The 17614-nt window shown below is 38.7% G+C and overlaps 1 protein-coding gene across 1 annotated transcript; it reads right to left on the bottom strand.

Annotated features, from left to right (window-relative positions):
- Positions 1–215: 215 nt before the first annotated feature.
- gna11 (guanine nucleotide binding protein (G protein), alpha 11 (Gq class)) lies at positions 216–15783 on the bottom strand. Its single transcript, NM_203819.1, has 7 exons — positions 15608–15783; positions 7455–7639; positions 6486–6640; positions 6172–6300; positions 3846–3975; positions 1430–1583; positions 216–779 (listed from the first exon to the last, which is right to left on the bottom strand). Exons 1-7 carry the CDS (start codon positions 15741–15743, stop codon positions 589–591), a joined length of 1080 nt encoding a protein of 359 aa, NP_989150.1. The 5' UTR covers positions 15744–15783; the 3' UTR covers positions 216–588.
- Positions 15784–17614: the final 1831 nt, after the last annotated feature.

Genomic DNA, 17614 nt, shown 5'->3' with positions numbered 1-17614 from the left:
GGAAATAAGAGGTGGAACCAGAAAGCCCAGGAAAGATATGTGCAGTAGACATATCTAATTCATCATCCCTAAAAAGGTTTATAGCCCTATCATTCATAGAATCTGTTAAAACATGCAATGCTGCTTAATGACATAAAACCAAACATCATGAAACAAAAGGAGGATTCTGTAAGGGATAACTCATGCACCCACTTTAGTGTAAGAGGTTGAGGGCCCGAATTTTGTGAATAAAAACTGGAGAAAATTGCTGTAGGGTGAGCAAGCAGGCTCTCACCAGACTCCCTGCTCTATTGCCCTTCTTACTGTTTTAATACAAGAAATATTAAGAGGCTATTTGAAATATAAACCCATGATTTTTAACGACTTATCAAAGGCATACGGAGCAGCAATAAGCTGCACCTTTACTAATTTGGCAAAAATCATCCCATTTAGAAACAAAATAAAATTATAATAAAAAAAGATAATAAAAACAAAAGCAAGACTGAAGCCTCCTCCCCTTCGCTCACACCAGTGCTTTGCTTTCTGGTGATGGGGCTGACCCCAACTTTCTAATGAAGGGGAGGAGGTTGAGGGGAGGTGGGTGCTTGGTTACACCAGGTTGTACTCTTTAAGGTTGTGCTGTAGTATGGTGTCTTTGACAGCAGCGAAGACAAAGCGTATGTTTTCGGTATCTGTGGCACAGGTGAAGTGCGAATAGATGATCTTGTCACTGTCGGGATTCAGGTCCACAAACATCTTCAAAATGAACTCACGAGCTGTTGCAGCATCGCGTTGAGGGCCTTTTAAAAAAAAAAAAAAAAAGCTTACGTTCAACTGAAAGCTCTAAGCAAGGACCCACACAGTTACACATTACAGATATCAATTAAACACACAGTAACATAGTAGGTGTCTTTATCGAACCAGAATAATCTGGCTAGAACTACAGGACTACATGAAGTCAAAGACCATCAGGATTTATAGGCTTATGCCAGAGAATCAGCCCCTATGTTGGCTTCAGCTTTTCCCCCTGTGCCTTCACCCAGAGCCAGCCTAGGTGCAGGCACAATAAGTGGATTTTGGAGCAGAAACACCCTAGTATGCATTTTGGGGCCAAAATCAGCTCTGTGTGCCTGCACCTAGGCCAATGCAATGGCCCTGGGTGCAAATACAGGGGAAAGGTTGATGTCAGCATAGGAAAGGGATCCCCCAACCTTTTTATACCCGTAAACCAAATTCAAATGTAAAAACTTTTGGAGAGCAACACAAGCGTGGGGTGCCAAATAAGAGCTATAATTGGCTATTTGAAAACCCATATGTTGGCTTGAAGCTTACAGAAGGCTCTGTTTGGAATTATACTGGGTTTTTATGCAACCAAAATTTGCCTCCAAACCAGGAAATTAAAAATTGAAAAGCCTGTAAAACCATTCTAGATTTTCTGAACAGAACTTACCATCAAATTCAGGAAAATAGTCTACGAGGTGGGAATACATGATCTTATCTTCCAGCAGATCCTTTTTATTTAGAAACAGAATGACAGAGGAATTTTGGAACCAAGGGTATGTTATTATGGTCCTGAACAGTGCCTTACTCTCCTCCATCCGATTCTAAAAGAAAAAGTACAGCTACCAATCACTCTAGCAACAAGAAAGAAACCAAACATAGCGCTCAGTCTTTTTACTTTTTTATGTCTAACAACATAAAATAGAAGGTATTTAAAAGACAAACTTACTTATTGGAAAAATGGTTTAAACAGGTTACAAATCTCATTTTTGTATGTATGGTACAAATTTAACATGTTAATTTAACATGTTTTTGGCCTTGAAATCTAAAGTACGCAGCTTTCTGGAGCAGTGCTTTGGAAACTTGGTAGTGTACTGCTTGGAGTTTTTGACCTATACAAGTGAGAAATCTCCATAACACTAAATAAATTTGGAATTGACGCGTTTAGGAGACATGGGACTTTCCAAACCAGTGTGTTTATATTATGGAAAACATTTTTAAGACATTTAGAAGCCTATATAGTGTTACAGAATTGGAATTACACAAAAATGCTACCATATTTTTAAAGCTAAGGTTGTCCTGAAAAAAACGACATTGTTTTCCTGGGTAAACTACAAGTCCCCCAAAGGAAAGGCCCCTAAAGTGAAACAGTGAAAAATGTTCAAAAACGGTCTGGCAAAAAAGTTCCGCTTTGACCAAAGCAGCTGGCAGTAAAAGGGTTAATAGCATCTTAAAACCTTTGGAAGTAAGTCGCTATGATTACTGGTCTATCGTCTGCGTAGTGTTGGAATCAGGTGGTGCAATAGCAAATAGTGAGTCTCAGGTAAGCTGGTAATGGAGGAATATTGAAAAAACACTTCTTCCGCTGTTACATGATAATTATAAGTGATATCACGTGTCCAGGCAGTGGTGTCTTTCTTTGGTATCCAGCATTCAAGAGCTTGAAACAAAGTGTGTCATTTGAAAGAATGCACAATGATGAACTCTTAAAGGGTAAGATAGGAATTAAATTTGCAATACTCAGCATTTCCCCTGCTAAGCAATATACCATTTCAATTTAGCGCAACTGCAATCATCTTTAAATGCAAAGTGTGTTGAACTCTAAAGTATGTTAAATTTTAAGTTAATAGTAAGGGAGATTTGCAGTCTGATAAACTTTTCTATAAGCTTTAATATATCGGTGAAAGTCTGGCCAGCAAAGACTGAATCGGGTTTTAAACTTTACAGTCCAATAAATAGTTTGATGTGCAACCTTGACCTCTTTTTATCAATGCATTTTTCCTGCAACACCCCTTTAACTCGCAGTGTGCGCCCCTATTTCAAGATTAGTCCAATAAAAACATAATTCCTAATTAAAACAGTAACTGCCCCTTTAATGATCAGCAGTTTTTTTTTTTTTTTTGTTAGGTTACTTGGTTAGGTCTGTGATAACCTGGAAGGGGTTTTCCATTAATGGGTCACTTTGTGCCCAGAATCTTTCCACAAGCGCGTGATGGTTTTCACATAGTATTTCTAAAGTATTTTCTAAAGACACACAGCAATCCCCATGTAACAAACACAAGATAATAAAGTAACAGAACAACAACAAATAATGTTTAGTTGATCAGAGAAATGCTATCTTGTTATACATTAAGTAACTCCAATAGACTAGGGATCACCTAGGCAGTGGGTCAGAATTATTACCAACACAATTACCAACCAATAGTGTTCAAACCATCTTTAAATACACTCTCAAAGCAAACAAAGTGGAAATGTGCCCAATCCCCATTAGAGATTGGCCTATTTGAATTTGCACATTCACAAGAACATTGGATAATTGCATAATGGTCTGTTTATGGGGATTGGGCACATTTCCACTTTGTTTGCTTTGAGAGTGTATTTAAAGAAGGTTTGAACACTATTGAGGACCGAAATGTCGGATTCTTAAAACAATATGTCTAAAATAAACCTATGACAATTTTAAAGGGTGTGCCAGTCACAGAATATTAATTGCAGAATACTTAAAATTTGGTTATGCACCCCGCAAGGTTACAAGATTTGGAGTTCAGACACAATAAAGACTGAAATATATTATATATATATATATATATATAATATATATAGAGGACCGAAACGTCGATCTAAATAAACTAAGTATCTTTTTTTTGATAAAATTTTCCTGGTGTGCATCAGCATTTTATATATATATTTAGGATCTCTTTGCTTAAATAAACTTATTATATTTTTGCCAAGTCCTGGTGAGTGCAGCTCTTTTTCTTGCTTTATATTTTTTAGCCAGCACCCTGGGCATTTGAATTTCAATAGGGTGTGCTCCGTTTGTTCTTGATATATATATATTTGTATAAAAAAAAAAAATGGAAACTAACCTCATTATCAGACTCCACAAGAACCTGGTCATATTCACTAAGGGCTACAAGGAACATGATGGAAGTGACATTCTCAAAGCAATGAATCCATTTCCTTCGTTCAGACCTCTGACCACCAACATCTACCATCCTAATAAGTAAGGAAGAGACATTATATTAAAACACTTGCTATGTCAAGAAAAGAGGAAAATATTATTAACATTAATTGGTTTTGTTCAAACTGAACTACAGGTTCAGAATCTTATGTACATGTATTAATGATGTAAGGCACCATTAAGTCTTTGCCATGAAAACAATCTAAATATTTCTTATGAATTTTCACATAGAAATCCAAACTATTAAAAAAGCATAAGCGCATCTGTACAGTGTGTCAATCTAAACATAATAGAGGATACAGAAGCATAAGCATAGAGAATTATTCTAAATGTCCTTCCCATAATGCAGAGCTTTCTGGATAACGGGATTCCGGATAAAGGATCCCATACCTGGACACCATCTTCTAAAACAGTGGTCTATTCGTACTAAGCAGTGATAATCTGTTTAAATTAAACTCAGCTTCTTCCACTCAGTAACATTAACCTACTTCACAGTAATGGGTTTAAAACCATTGATATCTATCATTTTGTGTATACTAAATTAGTACGCATTTGTAGAACTATTGTACCTCAATTGCAAATTTTTATATTAATTAGTATGCATGGTAACACTTTACATTTCCATTCAGCAATTTTCAATAGATGCGTACGTGAGGTGCCGCATGAACCTATAAGGGCCAAGGCCCACAAGGAGATTAGTCACCTGCGGGTAATCTTAGCTAACACAGGCAACTGATCTCCCTGAAATGCCTTTAAGGCAATAAAGTGAATTACTGGTGAGAGGGCAAATGCATAACTTGGTTTTCCAAAGTTGCGCAAAGTTTACTTATACAGGAGATAAGTCGCCCGCAGTAGCAGAGATTTGACAGTGGGCAACTAATGTCCACGTGGGCCATGGCCCTAAAGGTTTTGCTTTTACCACTTAAGTTATACAATGCAAAGTCCAAACAAAGGGAAAACATGATTTTAAAGAGCAAATGTTTTGAAAACAAAACTTGCTGTAAAGATCAACTAACCCTATCAAACTGAAAACAAAGGCAAACTCTATACGATATTACAGTTTAGCTTGCCTCAAGGCAAGATAGACCAATTCCATATGAAAGACGAGAATGAAAGAAAAGCTGATCAAATTTACCAATTCAAGGCTTTCATACCTGATAAACTGATAAAGCAACCTCAGGCTCTCAAGTAACAGAATGTCCTCACAAATCCTACCTTTTGCTCTGTCCTACTTTAAAAATAATCTTGTTCTGGGTCAGATGTACAGAAATCAAGAAGAGGGACTCACTTGGCAATTAGCCTAAATGCTGGTGACTGGCAGCAATTAGGCTGCAGCTGCTAAAAGGTGCAATCCCAATGTGAAAAACTGAGAAGGCGATGCTTTTATTTATTAATTTTTTTTTGGAGTCAAATAAAAATTGAGCCTCAGTTTGCTTTGGTTTTTTAGAAAACCACTTTTCCCCGATATCCATGCCAAACATTTTTTTTTCCTTGGCTCTAAAGAATTCTCCCCTAGGTTCTTTGCTTGGACAATAGACTTTCAGGAAATAGTTCTTAAACGTCTAACTTAATGCTCAGACTCTGCATAGCCCACTGAAAATCTGCCTTTACTAGAACACAAGAGGCAAAAAAGATACAGAGGAATTAAAGGAGAAAGAAAGGTAAAAACTGAGTAAGCTTTATCAGAAAGGTCTATGTAAACACAGCCATAAGCACTCACAGAAACACTGTGCTGAGTTCTGTGTCAAAAGATTTGTTGTGTCTGTAATTCCTGTGCCTGAGACACGCAGCTCTCTCCCCTCCTGCTCCCCCCTCCCTCAAGAATGCTAAGAACTCACTCCCCCACCTTAGGAATGTGTATCTGAGCCAATCAGCAGGAAGCTGACTCAAAGTCTAACTAACTGAGCATGTACACTTGGTCTGGGTCTCAGTGCAGGAGCAAGGCATTATGGGAACTTTCTTTACACAGCTCAGGGTTTTTTTCTTCCTGTTTGGCTTCTGATCCTCTGAACAGGTGAAATATGGGGAGACTTAAGGTCACTATTGAGAGAACTGAAGGTATGCCTGCAGCTTGAGATTAACTCCTTATTAGCCTTTCCTTCTCCTTTAACAATACTATTAAAGAACTGCAAAATAATTTAAGCACAATTTTACACTTCTGACTTTAGACAAACGCAACCAAATGTTAAACTATACTGCTGTTTGCTGTCCTGCTGAAGCAATACACCCACCTGAAGATGATGTTCTCCAAATCAAAAGGGTACTCTATTATACCCGTAGTTGGCACTCTTACACGCAGCACATCTTGTTGCGTGGGCAGGTAGCCGGGTTTTGAAATCCGGTCCACATCTGTCAGGTAACTGGAAATAGAGAGAGAGAAAAAAAACATTGCTACTGTGCCTGTAAAGGTTATTGCTAACATTGGCACCTTGGTTTTAAGTAGAAATTGTCTGCTCTATAGCAGACTGTGGTTTTTTTAATCTACAAAAACAAAAATTTGTTCATTACATTAAAAAAAAAAAACAAGTCTATCAGAAATACTCACTACTTGGCAGAATCTGACAGTTGGTACTCTCGCCGTCGATCATAGCACTCCTGGATCCCAGGGTCACTCCACAGGTTCTTGATTGCATTCACATATGGCTGTTCAAAGGTACATACTTTCTCTACGTCCACTTCTCGCACTACTTGAGCATTGGCCTTGTTAAAAAAATATATATATAAATCAAAACGATCTTATTAGCATGGCAAATAAATATAACAATAGATGGTCTCTTCTAGAAAATAAACATATCAGTTTTTGATATTTTTGAGTGTTACCTAACTGACATTTAAGAATATAGTTCAAAAGAGAACTCTCTCAAGATGTTTTTACGTGTATTGAATTATTCCAATGGATATTCAGGCATTTGTAGATTTAGGAAAAATCTAGTCGGCATGCTCAAATGTATTGATAGTCCTCTCCCAAATGACTTACTGCAGCCCAGAACAAAATGCTATTATGGAAGGGAAATGAAAAGAGCATTTATGCGGATCAACTTTTTCAATGTCTATGTTGGCTAGTGGTGCATCACTGTACTATTACTGAATACACTGCCCTCTGTGTAAGCGAAGCATAGCACCTCCAACTAAAAAGAACATGTTGGCCTTCAAATGTACTCTTTGCTATTCTTCTGAGCTTTAGCTCAAACCATGTAATTCCCTTGTTGTACTGTGCTTTAGAATATTAGACATTTTTATGAGAAACTAAAATCTGACAATTTTTTTTTCCAAAGTATTTGCAAACTATGACCTAAACTTGTTTTGTAAAACAGTCAAAGCACACTGCTTTATCTCCAAGATTATTAATAAGTGTTCACCATATCATTGCTGGGGAAAGATAGAACACTTCCTTATTGCACTAAAACGGTATAGGAAAAGTATCTGGCGCACTATAGGGCCAAACAATGCAGCCAAGCAGAGGGTGTCCATAACAACAAAAACAAAAAGAAATGTGCCCCATTCATCAGCTCACCTTGTTCTGTTCACACTTGTAGGGAATTTTTAGTGTATCCATGGCTCTTATCATAGACTGCATGGCAGTGAAGATATTCTGAAAAACTAGCTTGGTAAATCCCCTCTTGTCTTCTTCAGAATAGCCAGAGCCATGAATAATCCTCATCTGTTTAATGAATGTGCTTTTTCCACTCTCTCCAGTACCTGTATAACAGACATGACATGTATAGCTTAATTAACTATGGGAATATAAAAAAATTGTGTATTTACTTCCTGCAAAAAAAAAACAAAAAACTCATGCATGACCCATATATTCAGAATTTTAAAGTGATCATTAACCTTCTATGTGCCGTAGAAAATAGAGAACCAGCACTGTACATTCTATACTGGTTTTTGTTCTATGATTATCACGTATTGCCTAGCAGTATGTGGTCCAACAGGGGCACTAAAAGGGCGAATAATATAAATACAAATGACATTTTTGTGTCAGTTAGCCCAGTCTAGCAAAAGAAAGAGAACTCAATTATTTCACCAGGAAGGGACTGGTGTTAACTTCTCAGAGTGCCATCCATATTGTTGTAATTGTGGCAAAAAAAAAAAAAAGGACAGTGTGCAATACTCCAAGTGTCCCGGTCTTTTCATCCATGTATTTGCATTGATTGATGCACCCCTGTCAAATCCATTTGCTTGAATGGGAAACGCCTTATAAGTGACAGAACTGGGAACGCTTCAGCTAAAAAAAAAAGTCACCTTTTCAGGCTGAAATCATGTCAGCACTGCCTCCATCAGGTTTTTCCAGTACAAGTCAATGGAAGGCGGCAGGGGTAAATTTTGGATTCTTTGTTGCCAGCTTAATATCCAAGTTGGTTGACATCCATCTTGTAAGATGATCACCTCTAAATGGTTATGATTTTACAAAACAATACATAGCCTAACAAGGGAAACCTTGCTCAGCCTTCCAGTTGGCTATCCAGGTCCCTACGTAGACTAATCTGGAAAACAACATTAGGGTGTTTTCCCTTTCTGCAGTAGTCAAGACAGACACAAAATGCTGCAAAGGAACATTCTTGAAGAGCTCCTGAGAGATATTTTGTTTCTTTAATGTGGAACTGCTTAGACTTAATATTCCATTGTTGAGGTTTTTAAACTACTATGGTTAATCTACACAAACTAAAATAATAAAATATATGTGATGTAGTACTGACTGAAGGAATTTGGACACCAAAGATTGTTAGGGAGTGGCGGATACTATAAGCCAATAAGACTTTAATAGGGTGTCAGGGGCAGGTGCACCACCAATCCACTTAGAGCTTAAAGGGATCACCAGCTATTAGGTAATCCGGCCAGAGATAATAGGATTGGCAGCGCCTGTAAAACAGCTAACAGAGGAAGCAAAATACCACAAAAGCGGTGAGTGTGTGCTTCTGGGTGAGAATAAACAAAAATGAAAGCGGTTTTGTGGTTACATATGATTACTAAGTGTTTCCTTGTTAAATGCAACCACGCAAACCAGAGTGAAGAAACCTAAATGGCATGACCAAGGACTTATGGGTCTCTAAGAAATGTAAAACAGAATGGCTGCAAAGAAGTATGCTAACAAGCTCATAATGTTTTACTTCAGGTGTAGCTTAATTTGTGTAGTTGTTTCTTTAAACTTTATATTTAAAACAAATCCCTATTTACAAGGAAAGTAAACACTTTTTTTTAAAAAAATATTTATTAGAATGGCAAAGCTTTTTTTGGCCAAGAAGACTGTTATCTGGATGATATAAGCACTTTCATTGAGGTGTAAAATGCTTGCATATCACGTCATAAGGTTTCTACATAATGGTTCTTGGAGCCCTCTTATATTACCCTGCATGAAAATGTCAATTTACCATTCAGGTACTAGAACCTTTAGATTTTCTCATACAAGAACTGCTCACACACATAACTGTCAATTTATGCGGTGTAATATAACTTTGCACCGCCCACTCGCAATGGCTGGTACACAGATTGGCATCCCAAAACAGCCAAAATGATAATATAATCAGAATCTGTAAAGCCATTCTATATAACTGCTGCTGCATGCCTTTACTTAACTCATCTGTAAATTCAATTACCCTTTTCTATCGCCTTGCCATAAAAAAGCCACTATTTCTTTAGTCCATAATTTGCTAATCCACTTCCAAAGATTGCCAAAATGCCTAAAATCATGACTACTATTTAACTTCTTATGCTTGGTCAATCATTTATGGCATGTCCAGGACTATAAACAGCAGTGAATGGGGCACTAAAGAGTCCAATAAGTGCCTATGTTCTGTTGCATGCTGAAGGTAAAGCTGAACCTCTGTAAAGGAGCGATACTTATTTTCCAGTACACACCAACCTTTTTCTGTGAGAAATAACAAGTGGAACTAAGCCTACATTTTGTAACAGTCAATCCAATCCAATCAATACCACCCACAAAAGCTATGAATCCCCTGGAGAGCCTACTGGAGTTATTGGACAGGGCAAGTAAATGCCTTCCAGTATGTCAGGTGGCAAGAGCTGAAAAGATTTCTGTCTGTAGTTGTTAAAGGAAAACTATACCCCCAGAATGAATACTTAACCAACAGATAGTTTATATCATGTAAAGTGACCCATTAAAGAATCTCATCAAACTGGAATATATATATCAGTAAATATTGCCCTTTTACATTCTTTCCCTTGAGCCACCATTTTGTGCTGGGCTGTGTGGTCCCTCAGAGATCACATGACCAGAAATAATGCAGCTCCAACTGTAACAGGAAGAAGTGTGGAAGCAAAAGGCAGAACTCTTAATTATGCAATATACTTTTAGAGAGACCTACATTGTTTGGGGGGTACAGTTTTCCTTTAACACTGTGTGTTTGACATCAAAACGGTTTCAACTAGGGATGCACCGAATCCACTATTTTAAGATCTGGCTGAACCCTCCATGAAAGTTTTGGCCAAATACCAAACAGAATTGGGAAGCTAATTTGCATTTGCAAATAAGACTACGGAAGCATTAAAGAGAGAGAAAAAAAAAATTTAAACTTCCAATGAAGTCACTTGATATTAAGGATTCGGTTTGGCCAGGCACAAGGACTTGACTGAATCTGAATGCTACTGAAAAAGGCCAAATCTTGGTTGAATCCGGGATTTGGTGCATCCCTAGTTTCAACATTATTTGACATACAAAATTTTCTGCTAAGTAGACCCATAATTTGGCACAAGTGCTATTTCCGTTTCCTTTAAGCTGCAAGAATTACAAAACGTTACTGAATATCATAAATCATAACAATTTTATGGAACAAGCTAGAACAAAAAAAAAAAGCTACCTGCATGGCAAGCATAGTCCACATACGTAAAAATCACTAAAAAATGCTATTAACTTTACTTAAAGACAGTTTTCCTCTGGACAAGCCAACATTTTTTATGAAATGCCGATGTTCAAATCCAATGCAATAACTAAATAAAGGGCAAACCATTTGTAAAACAGACCCCCAGAACAAGTTGCACCAAGGCCACTTGGCACACACAGAACAAAATAACTAAACATACAAGGAAGCTGTGCACACATACATAGTTTTATAAAAGCATCATGAACATGCAACTGATCTGGTCAGGTCTGCAGTAAATACAATAGAAAATGATCAGTGGGCATTCTTTGGTCTCTGCTATCAACACAATGTGCTGCTGTGCAAAATCCCTATAAAGTGGACACTACCTCAAAGCAAAGGAAAGTAGCAAGTACCTTACACAGGAATGGGACCTGTTATGTAAAATAATCGGGACCTGGGGTTTCTGCATAAGAGATCTTTCCAATTTGGAGCTCCATATTTTAAGTCTACTGAAAATAATTTAAACATTGATTAAACCCAATAGGATTGTTTTGTCTCTAATAAGGATTAATTATATATTTATTAAGCTGCCGTTTCATTATTACAGAGAAAAAGGAAATCAATTTTAAAAAATTTAATTATTTAATTAAAATGGAGCCTATAGGAGATGACCTTCCTATTCGGAGCATTTTGGATGCTGGTTTCCGGATAACAGATCCCAAACCTGTACAGGACCAGAACAATTTGGGAGAGATTTATGCAAGCTACCTGAGGCACAGTATCAACTATAGGGACACATGGCAGGATATAATGCCAAATTCTGATTCAGACAAATACGCAGCATTTCGTCAAAGTAAACCTTAAAACTCATTTTAATTTTGCTCACAATTTTGCAGAAATTGGGCTCAAATCTAAAAAATGTGTTTTCATAGGTTACTTGGTATTTGGCTTATTTAGTGCCCCTTTCCAAATGGAAAAACTGGCCATTGCAAGAAAGTTTTTTCCCATTGTTATCTACTGTGGAGGAAATGAAACTGACTGGATTGGAGTTTTCCAGAATAACCACATATATGTGGCTTGTCCCATAGTAAATTAATAATTGCATTCTCTGCAACTTTCCTAGTGAGATTAATCGGCCCCCACCTTCAAATATAAACCACATTTATCTAAGTTTCTAAATATTAACAATGCATGTCTGGATGTGTATCAGGCATAATGAGCAGAATCTGATAATTCAAGCTTGACAAGCAATGTAAAATAAGACTACTGCCATGCAAGACTGTTGCTATGCCTGTGTATAGATGCAGTTAGAGAAACAGTGGATCAGCTTCCATATACTACTTCATCTTTTTGCACAGCATTGGCCTGTGTGCAGACACATGGAGCAGATTTTAGCGCAAAACTGTTCATTTTTGTGCCAATCATCTCCGTGTGTCTGTGCATAAGCCAGCACGATGAATATCAGTGCAGATACAGGAAGGAGTTGATCAGTTGCTTATATGCAGGGGAAAAAGCCTCCAGTGGAAGCAGTCTTTATATGCTTATAAGAGAAAATGCAACTGACTGGACTGGAGTGTTTTAGAATAACCATATATACATATATGTGGTTATTCTAAAACACTCCAGTCCAGTCGGTTGGCTTGTCCAATAGAAAACTAATAATTGCATTCTCTGCAACTTTCCCAACCTTCATATGCTTATAAGAGGAACTGTATTTATAAGCAGACATTTGATAAATAACTAATTTGTGTCAATAAGGTATTTTTTATTTCTGGATTAAAAATAAGTTAATTGTCCCCAAAACCAAGATGTAATGGTGTAAGAAAGAAGGAAACGATGCACCATGCTTGATCTTCAACAAAATTCTTGTAGTTACCTTATAGGCAGCATAGTGTATTACATAGGGTACTGCATACACCCCTGCAAGGCCAATGTGTAGAGGTACCTAAGAAATTAGCATACCCCCAGAGATTCCTTGTCAATTGCAGTGATACCCAATCATATATAATGGGAAAACAAATTTAATTTAATGCTCAGAAGAGAATATTAATATATTTTATATTTGTGGTTATATGCCATCATTAGAACTTTAGATACCTGTAACCCTAACTGTAACTAGAGCAGTCAAAGTGCTGAGCTCTGTGGAGTATAAGACAAATTATATATAAACATTTATGACAATAAATTAAGATATCATAATGGTGGTCTGGATTAAAGGTGCTGTATTGTTAGACCATCAACTTCAGATTTGCTAATAACAGAAGAGACCATAAAGCAACATTCAGGTTGCATCAAGCTCTCCGCAAAAAAAATATGTTTCAATTAGTCTTGCATTAACAATATTATCCATAATAGAGATTACAGAAAATGCCTTGCCTGCTCCAGTCTACTAATATACCACACTCAAGTTTTTCAAAAGAAACCCTTCACAACATGTGATACAAACAGAACACAAATGCCTCCATAGTTAACCAACCTAACTTGTAGGCATTTGATAACAAGGATAAACAAGTACAAAGGAATCTTTTCTAACTATGAATACAAACACACCCCTAAAACCAGCGGTTCCCAAACTGTAGGGCTGTCCCAAAGCAGTAGAACGAGACGTGTCAACAAAACCATAGCATTGGAGTAGCAATGACTCAGTCCTGGATTTGTTTAAAGGGGACATATAGGATAAATAGGAAAACCCTAATTTTGTAGGCAATTATGAATAATATACGGTGCTGGTTTCACTTTGGGCTAAAAATTAATCCTATCTGTAACAATGGCCCCTTTACTGGAGCTCCCTATAGATCCTATCACTTCTCTGTCAGAGTTTGAAATGGAGAGTGGGCGTGTCCTAACGGTCCCTGCCAGAAGCACAGTAGGAGGGGGAGAGCCAATCACAGCCCTGCACTCCCACAAGCAAAGACAGGCTTCAGTTCCCTATCAGGTCAGCCTAGCTGCTGATTGGTTCCTATCTTATAATGCAGTGTACGGAGGGCCGCCGGCTCCCCAGCTCATCCAGAGAATTCAGCCAGCAGGAAGGGGAACTGGTGGGACTAGTGGAGTTTTGGTGGAATTTCTCAATAAATCAGTCTGAAATACAACTTTTTTTATGCACATTCCTTCTATATCTAGGAGGAGTATAATTCTCTGGTACATTCCTAATTTTTATAGGATACGTCTCCTTTAAAACAGGATTTATCTTCACTCTAACAGTAGAATTAGAAGGAATCAAAAATGGCCAATGGTAGATAATTATTACACTTATGACATGGGGTAAGTTGAGATCTGTGGAGGGTGGGGTATATAGATGGAGAGTAAGGATTTAATTTAAAGATTAAATAGTAAGTTCACCTTAAAAATAACTTTTAGTATATGGTGGCAAGCAGTAATTTATTTTAAGTTTTAGTTCTTCTGTGTGGTTTTTTTTTTAGCTCTACAACTCTAAGGCTAAAGACCCACGGAGCGGTTCAGTCCCCCTCGATAGACCTTTGCTATCTCGGGCAACTAACACCTCCAAAATGTCTTTCCACCAGCAAAGGATGAGACACACAGAGCTAATTAGTAGCAGCTTCTTGTGATGGCTACTAAATGCCAGAAAATACCCTGCCGTAGACAATACTGAGAATTGCCTCTGCTAAAACACTTTTATCAGTAAATGATCAGCATTGTCTATTTTTGTAGCATTAACAAGTAGTTACTACTAGTGGGGTCTCCACCCTAAAGCTTATGTCCCATGAGGCGAGTTTAGTCGCCCATGATAGATCTCTGCTACCACAGAGACTAAATGCTCTGAAATGCTTTTCCACTGGAAAGGCCCAAGCATTGCTTCGGCTTACCAAAGTCGCGCAAAGATGCCTGCAGGAGGAAGGCTGAAGCGACCTGTAGGCCTTTCCACCGGAGACTCCTATTGTCGCCGGCTGAAAGGTATTTTGGCGCAGTTAGTCGCCCGTAATAGAAGAATTCTAACACAGGCGACTAATCCCTCCGTGGGACATAAGCCTTAGGCCTTCAATCACAACTGCTATAAGGTTGCTAGAGCTTAATTACCCTGGCAACCAGGCAGGAGTGTAAAAGTCAGAATGGAATATTAATAGGACAGTGCCCGAATTAAAGATCAGCAATTAAAAATATGGATAACAATAAAAGTGAACCCCCGCAATGGGTCTGTTTGGCAATCAGGGTCTGTGACCATAATAGGTAGAAAGCATTTTCAGTTGTAGGCTGGGAATAGGCAGAACAGGAAAACTAAACTAAAAAATACAAACAAGAATACAGGCCAGCTGATAGGTCCATCCATAAAAAAAAAAAATGAAAAGTAAATATTAAATTAAAATCCCATTTAATAACCTTTAGGCCCAAACATTTGGTCAGGCCTTTGTTATAGTTGTATGGATGCCCATGGAAATATTACAGAGGCCTGACCAAATGTTTTAGCTCAAAGGAAAGGCCTTTGCCCTAAACAGCAAAAACACATTATATTGACAAATATACATGATAATAATCGCATTTTACAAAGAAATGCCTGCCTCTCCTGCCAGCCACACCATACATCATCAACCTCACCCATTTGTATCTATAATCCATCTTCCCACCTGTGGTTTTGTGTGTGTTTGTACTGGAAATACAACATAGCAGCATCCTCACCAGGTGCTCCAGCCCCCCAATAACCCGTTCTGAGCCGACCCCGCTATTGCAATCGGACATAAACCCCAAAGGAAACAAGGGTGTCCCACCTGGTATGACCTCCTCTCGCCCCAACCACTCCCCACATTTTGCTGTCAATTCCCAGTGATTCCCCAGTGATGCTGCCTCGCACCCACAACTTAGCCCCTATCTACGTTCACCGCTGCCATACCGAGCAAAAGCAATTTGAGCTCCCGCCGAGAGTCTTTCTTGTCCCTCCTCAGCTGCTTCTCGATCTCCGCGTTGATTCTCTTGGATTCCTTTACCTCCTCGCTCAGGCAGCAGGCCATCATTGAATCCAGAGTCATCCCTTCCCCCCGGCACTGTGGCCCGCACCGGGGGCCTCTCCCACCCGGGGGGAGACACTCACTCACTACCCGGCCTCTGAGCCCCTTCACAGATCGTCGAGCATCCGTACGTGCATAAGGAAGGGGGCGGGTACAGAAATCTCCCCTCCCTGTTTAGCTGTGTCCGGGGATTCCGTTCCTTCAGCCCCCGGAGCCTCCACAGCCTAACCCGGCTGCTAGAAAACAAACCCTGACGGACTGCGCGATTGGCCAATCCGGTGCCGTATGTCACGCGGTAGCCGGCTGGGCGTGGCCACTAATAAAGCAAGGTTGGTTGCCCAGTTCCCGTTGGAGGCCGGGGTGTGACCGCTAGGGATTGTGGGCAGGCGTAGGAAGGGAGCTGTCCTCCTAGTGTTACCATGGAGACCGAGGCCTACCGCATCGACCTACCTGGAGCTTCTGAAGGCCTTGTCATAAAAGCAACCAGTGTATCTTTCTCCTTTAGTAAAATACTTGCTATTTCCTTTATAGGGAATATCTATATGCATAGAAAATAAACGTCACGTCGTCTAGGTTTAAGTTGTTTCAAAAGGTTGGTTTGTTCGTTTGGATTGCATTTATTAAAAAAAAGTTTAGAATGCAGCTTGAGGGCAAATTGAGAACAATTCCGTGTGTGTTAGCATGGATGCCAACGTTAGACAATGCTCTGCATGCACGCACTGTGGCTGCCACACAAGAACTGTGCTTGGGGGAATAATGTGCTTATATGTACTGTGTAGCATAGTGTTTTTTAAAAGACGAATCATCAAATTAATAAGAGCACAGTATGTGTTTAAAAAGTATTTGCTGTTTCTCTCTAGTAAAAATTTCATTTTGACTTCAAAAGCACTTCTACAGTTTTTATAAATAAACTAATTTAAAGGAATACTGTCATGGTTAAAACATGTTTTTTTCAAAACACATCAGTTAATAGAGCTTCTCCAGCAGTATCCTGCATTGAAATCTGTTTAAAAAAAAAACACAGTTATTTTTATATTTAATTTTGAAATTTCACATGGAGTTAGCCATTTTCTTCATTTCCCAGGGTGCCGCAGCCATTTGACCTGTGCTCTGATAAACTTCACAATAAACAGACTGAAAGTCAGCACCAAACCAGGCTCCTCTCTTTTTCTGGGTGCACGTTCCTCTGTGTTCACCTCAAAGAACCAACCATAATCAGCATAACATAAACAGCACTCCAAATTCAGTCTGTTTGAATGTAGACCTGAAACATTACTATCCTGGTCTGTGTCAATTCTCTGATAAACTTCAGTCGCACTTTACTGCTAAGCTGCAAGTTAGAGTAATATCACCCTCCTCCGAGCAGCCGATCAGCAGAAGATTGCAAGGTGGGTAGCAAGATAGCAGCTCCCAGTAGGTATCAGAATAGCACTCAATAGTCTAACTTTGGACTCCTCTAGTTGCATGGGAGTAGGAGAAACAGGTTACCTAAAAGCAGTTCTGATGTGTAGCGCTGACTTTTACTAAAAGCTCAGACTCAGGCACAATGCACTGAGATGGCGCCTACACACCAATATTACAGCTAAAAAAGTACATTTGATGGTGCAAGAATAACATTTTAAATGGTAGAGTGAATTATTTGCTATGTAAACATTGTAATTTAGAAATAAAAAGTAAACCATGAAAATCATGACAGAATCCCTTTAACCATGGGTGCAGCCTTTTAAGTTGAATTAGGCTGTAGGCAGGGTTGCCATATTCTTAAAAAATTAATTCCAGGCTGGGTATAATGGTGGCAGGGGCCACTCATTAAGGAGGCAGGTCAGGCAGGGGGAATTCTATATAATTAATACTTCCCATTGAAAATAGGACACCTGACGCCAAGAAAAAAG

This window comes from Xenopus tropicalis, chromosome 1 (genome assembly GCF_000004195.4).
Source record: "Xenopus tropicalis strain Nigerian chromosome 1, UCB_Xtro_10.0, whole genome shotgun sequence".
NCBI lineage: Eukaryota > Metazoa > Chordata > Amphibia > Anura > Pipidae > Xenopus > Xenopus tropicalis.
Note: the sequence above shows the minus strand (reverse complement) of the source record. Positions and strands in the feature narration are given on the sequence as shown.

Excerpts from the sequence above, each read along its gene's own strand:
- gna11 (NM_203819.1), bottom strand. The coding sequence starts at position 15,743 with ATGACTCTGGATTCAATGATGGCCTGCTGCCTGAGCGAGGAGGTAAAG. Across the intron at positions 6,301-6,485 it reads CTGTCAGATTCTGCCAAGTA|TTACCTGACAGATGTGGACC; the intron begins GTGAGTATTTCT and ends CTCTATTTCCAG. Across the intron at positions 1,584-3,845 it reads TTGTGGAGTCTGATAATGAG|AATCGGATGGAGGAGAGTAA; the intron begins GTTAGTTTCCAT and ends TTTTTCTTTTAG.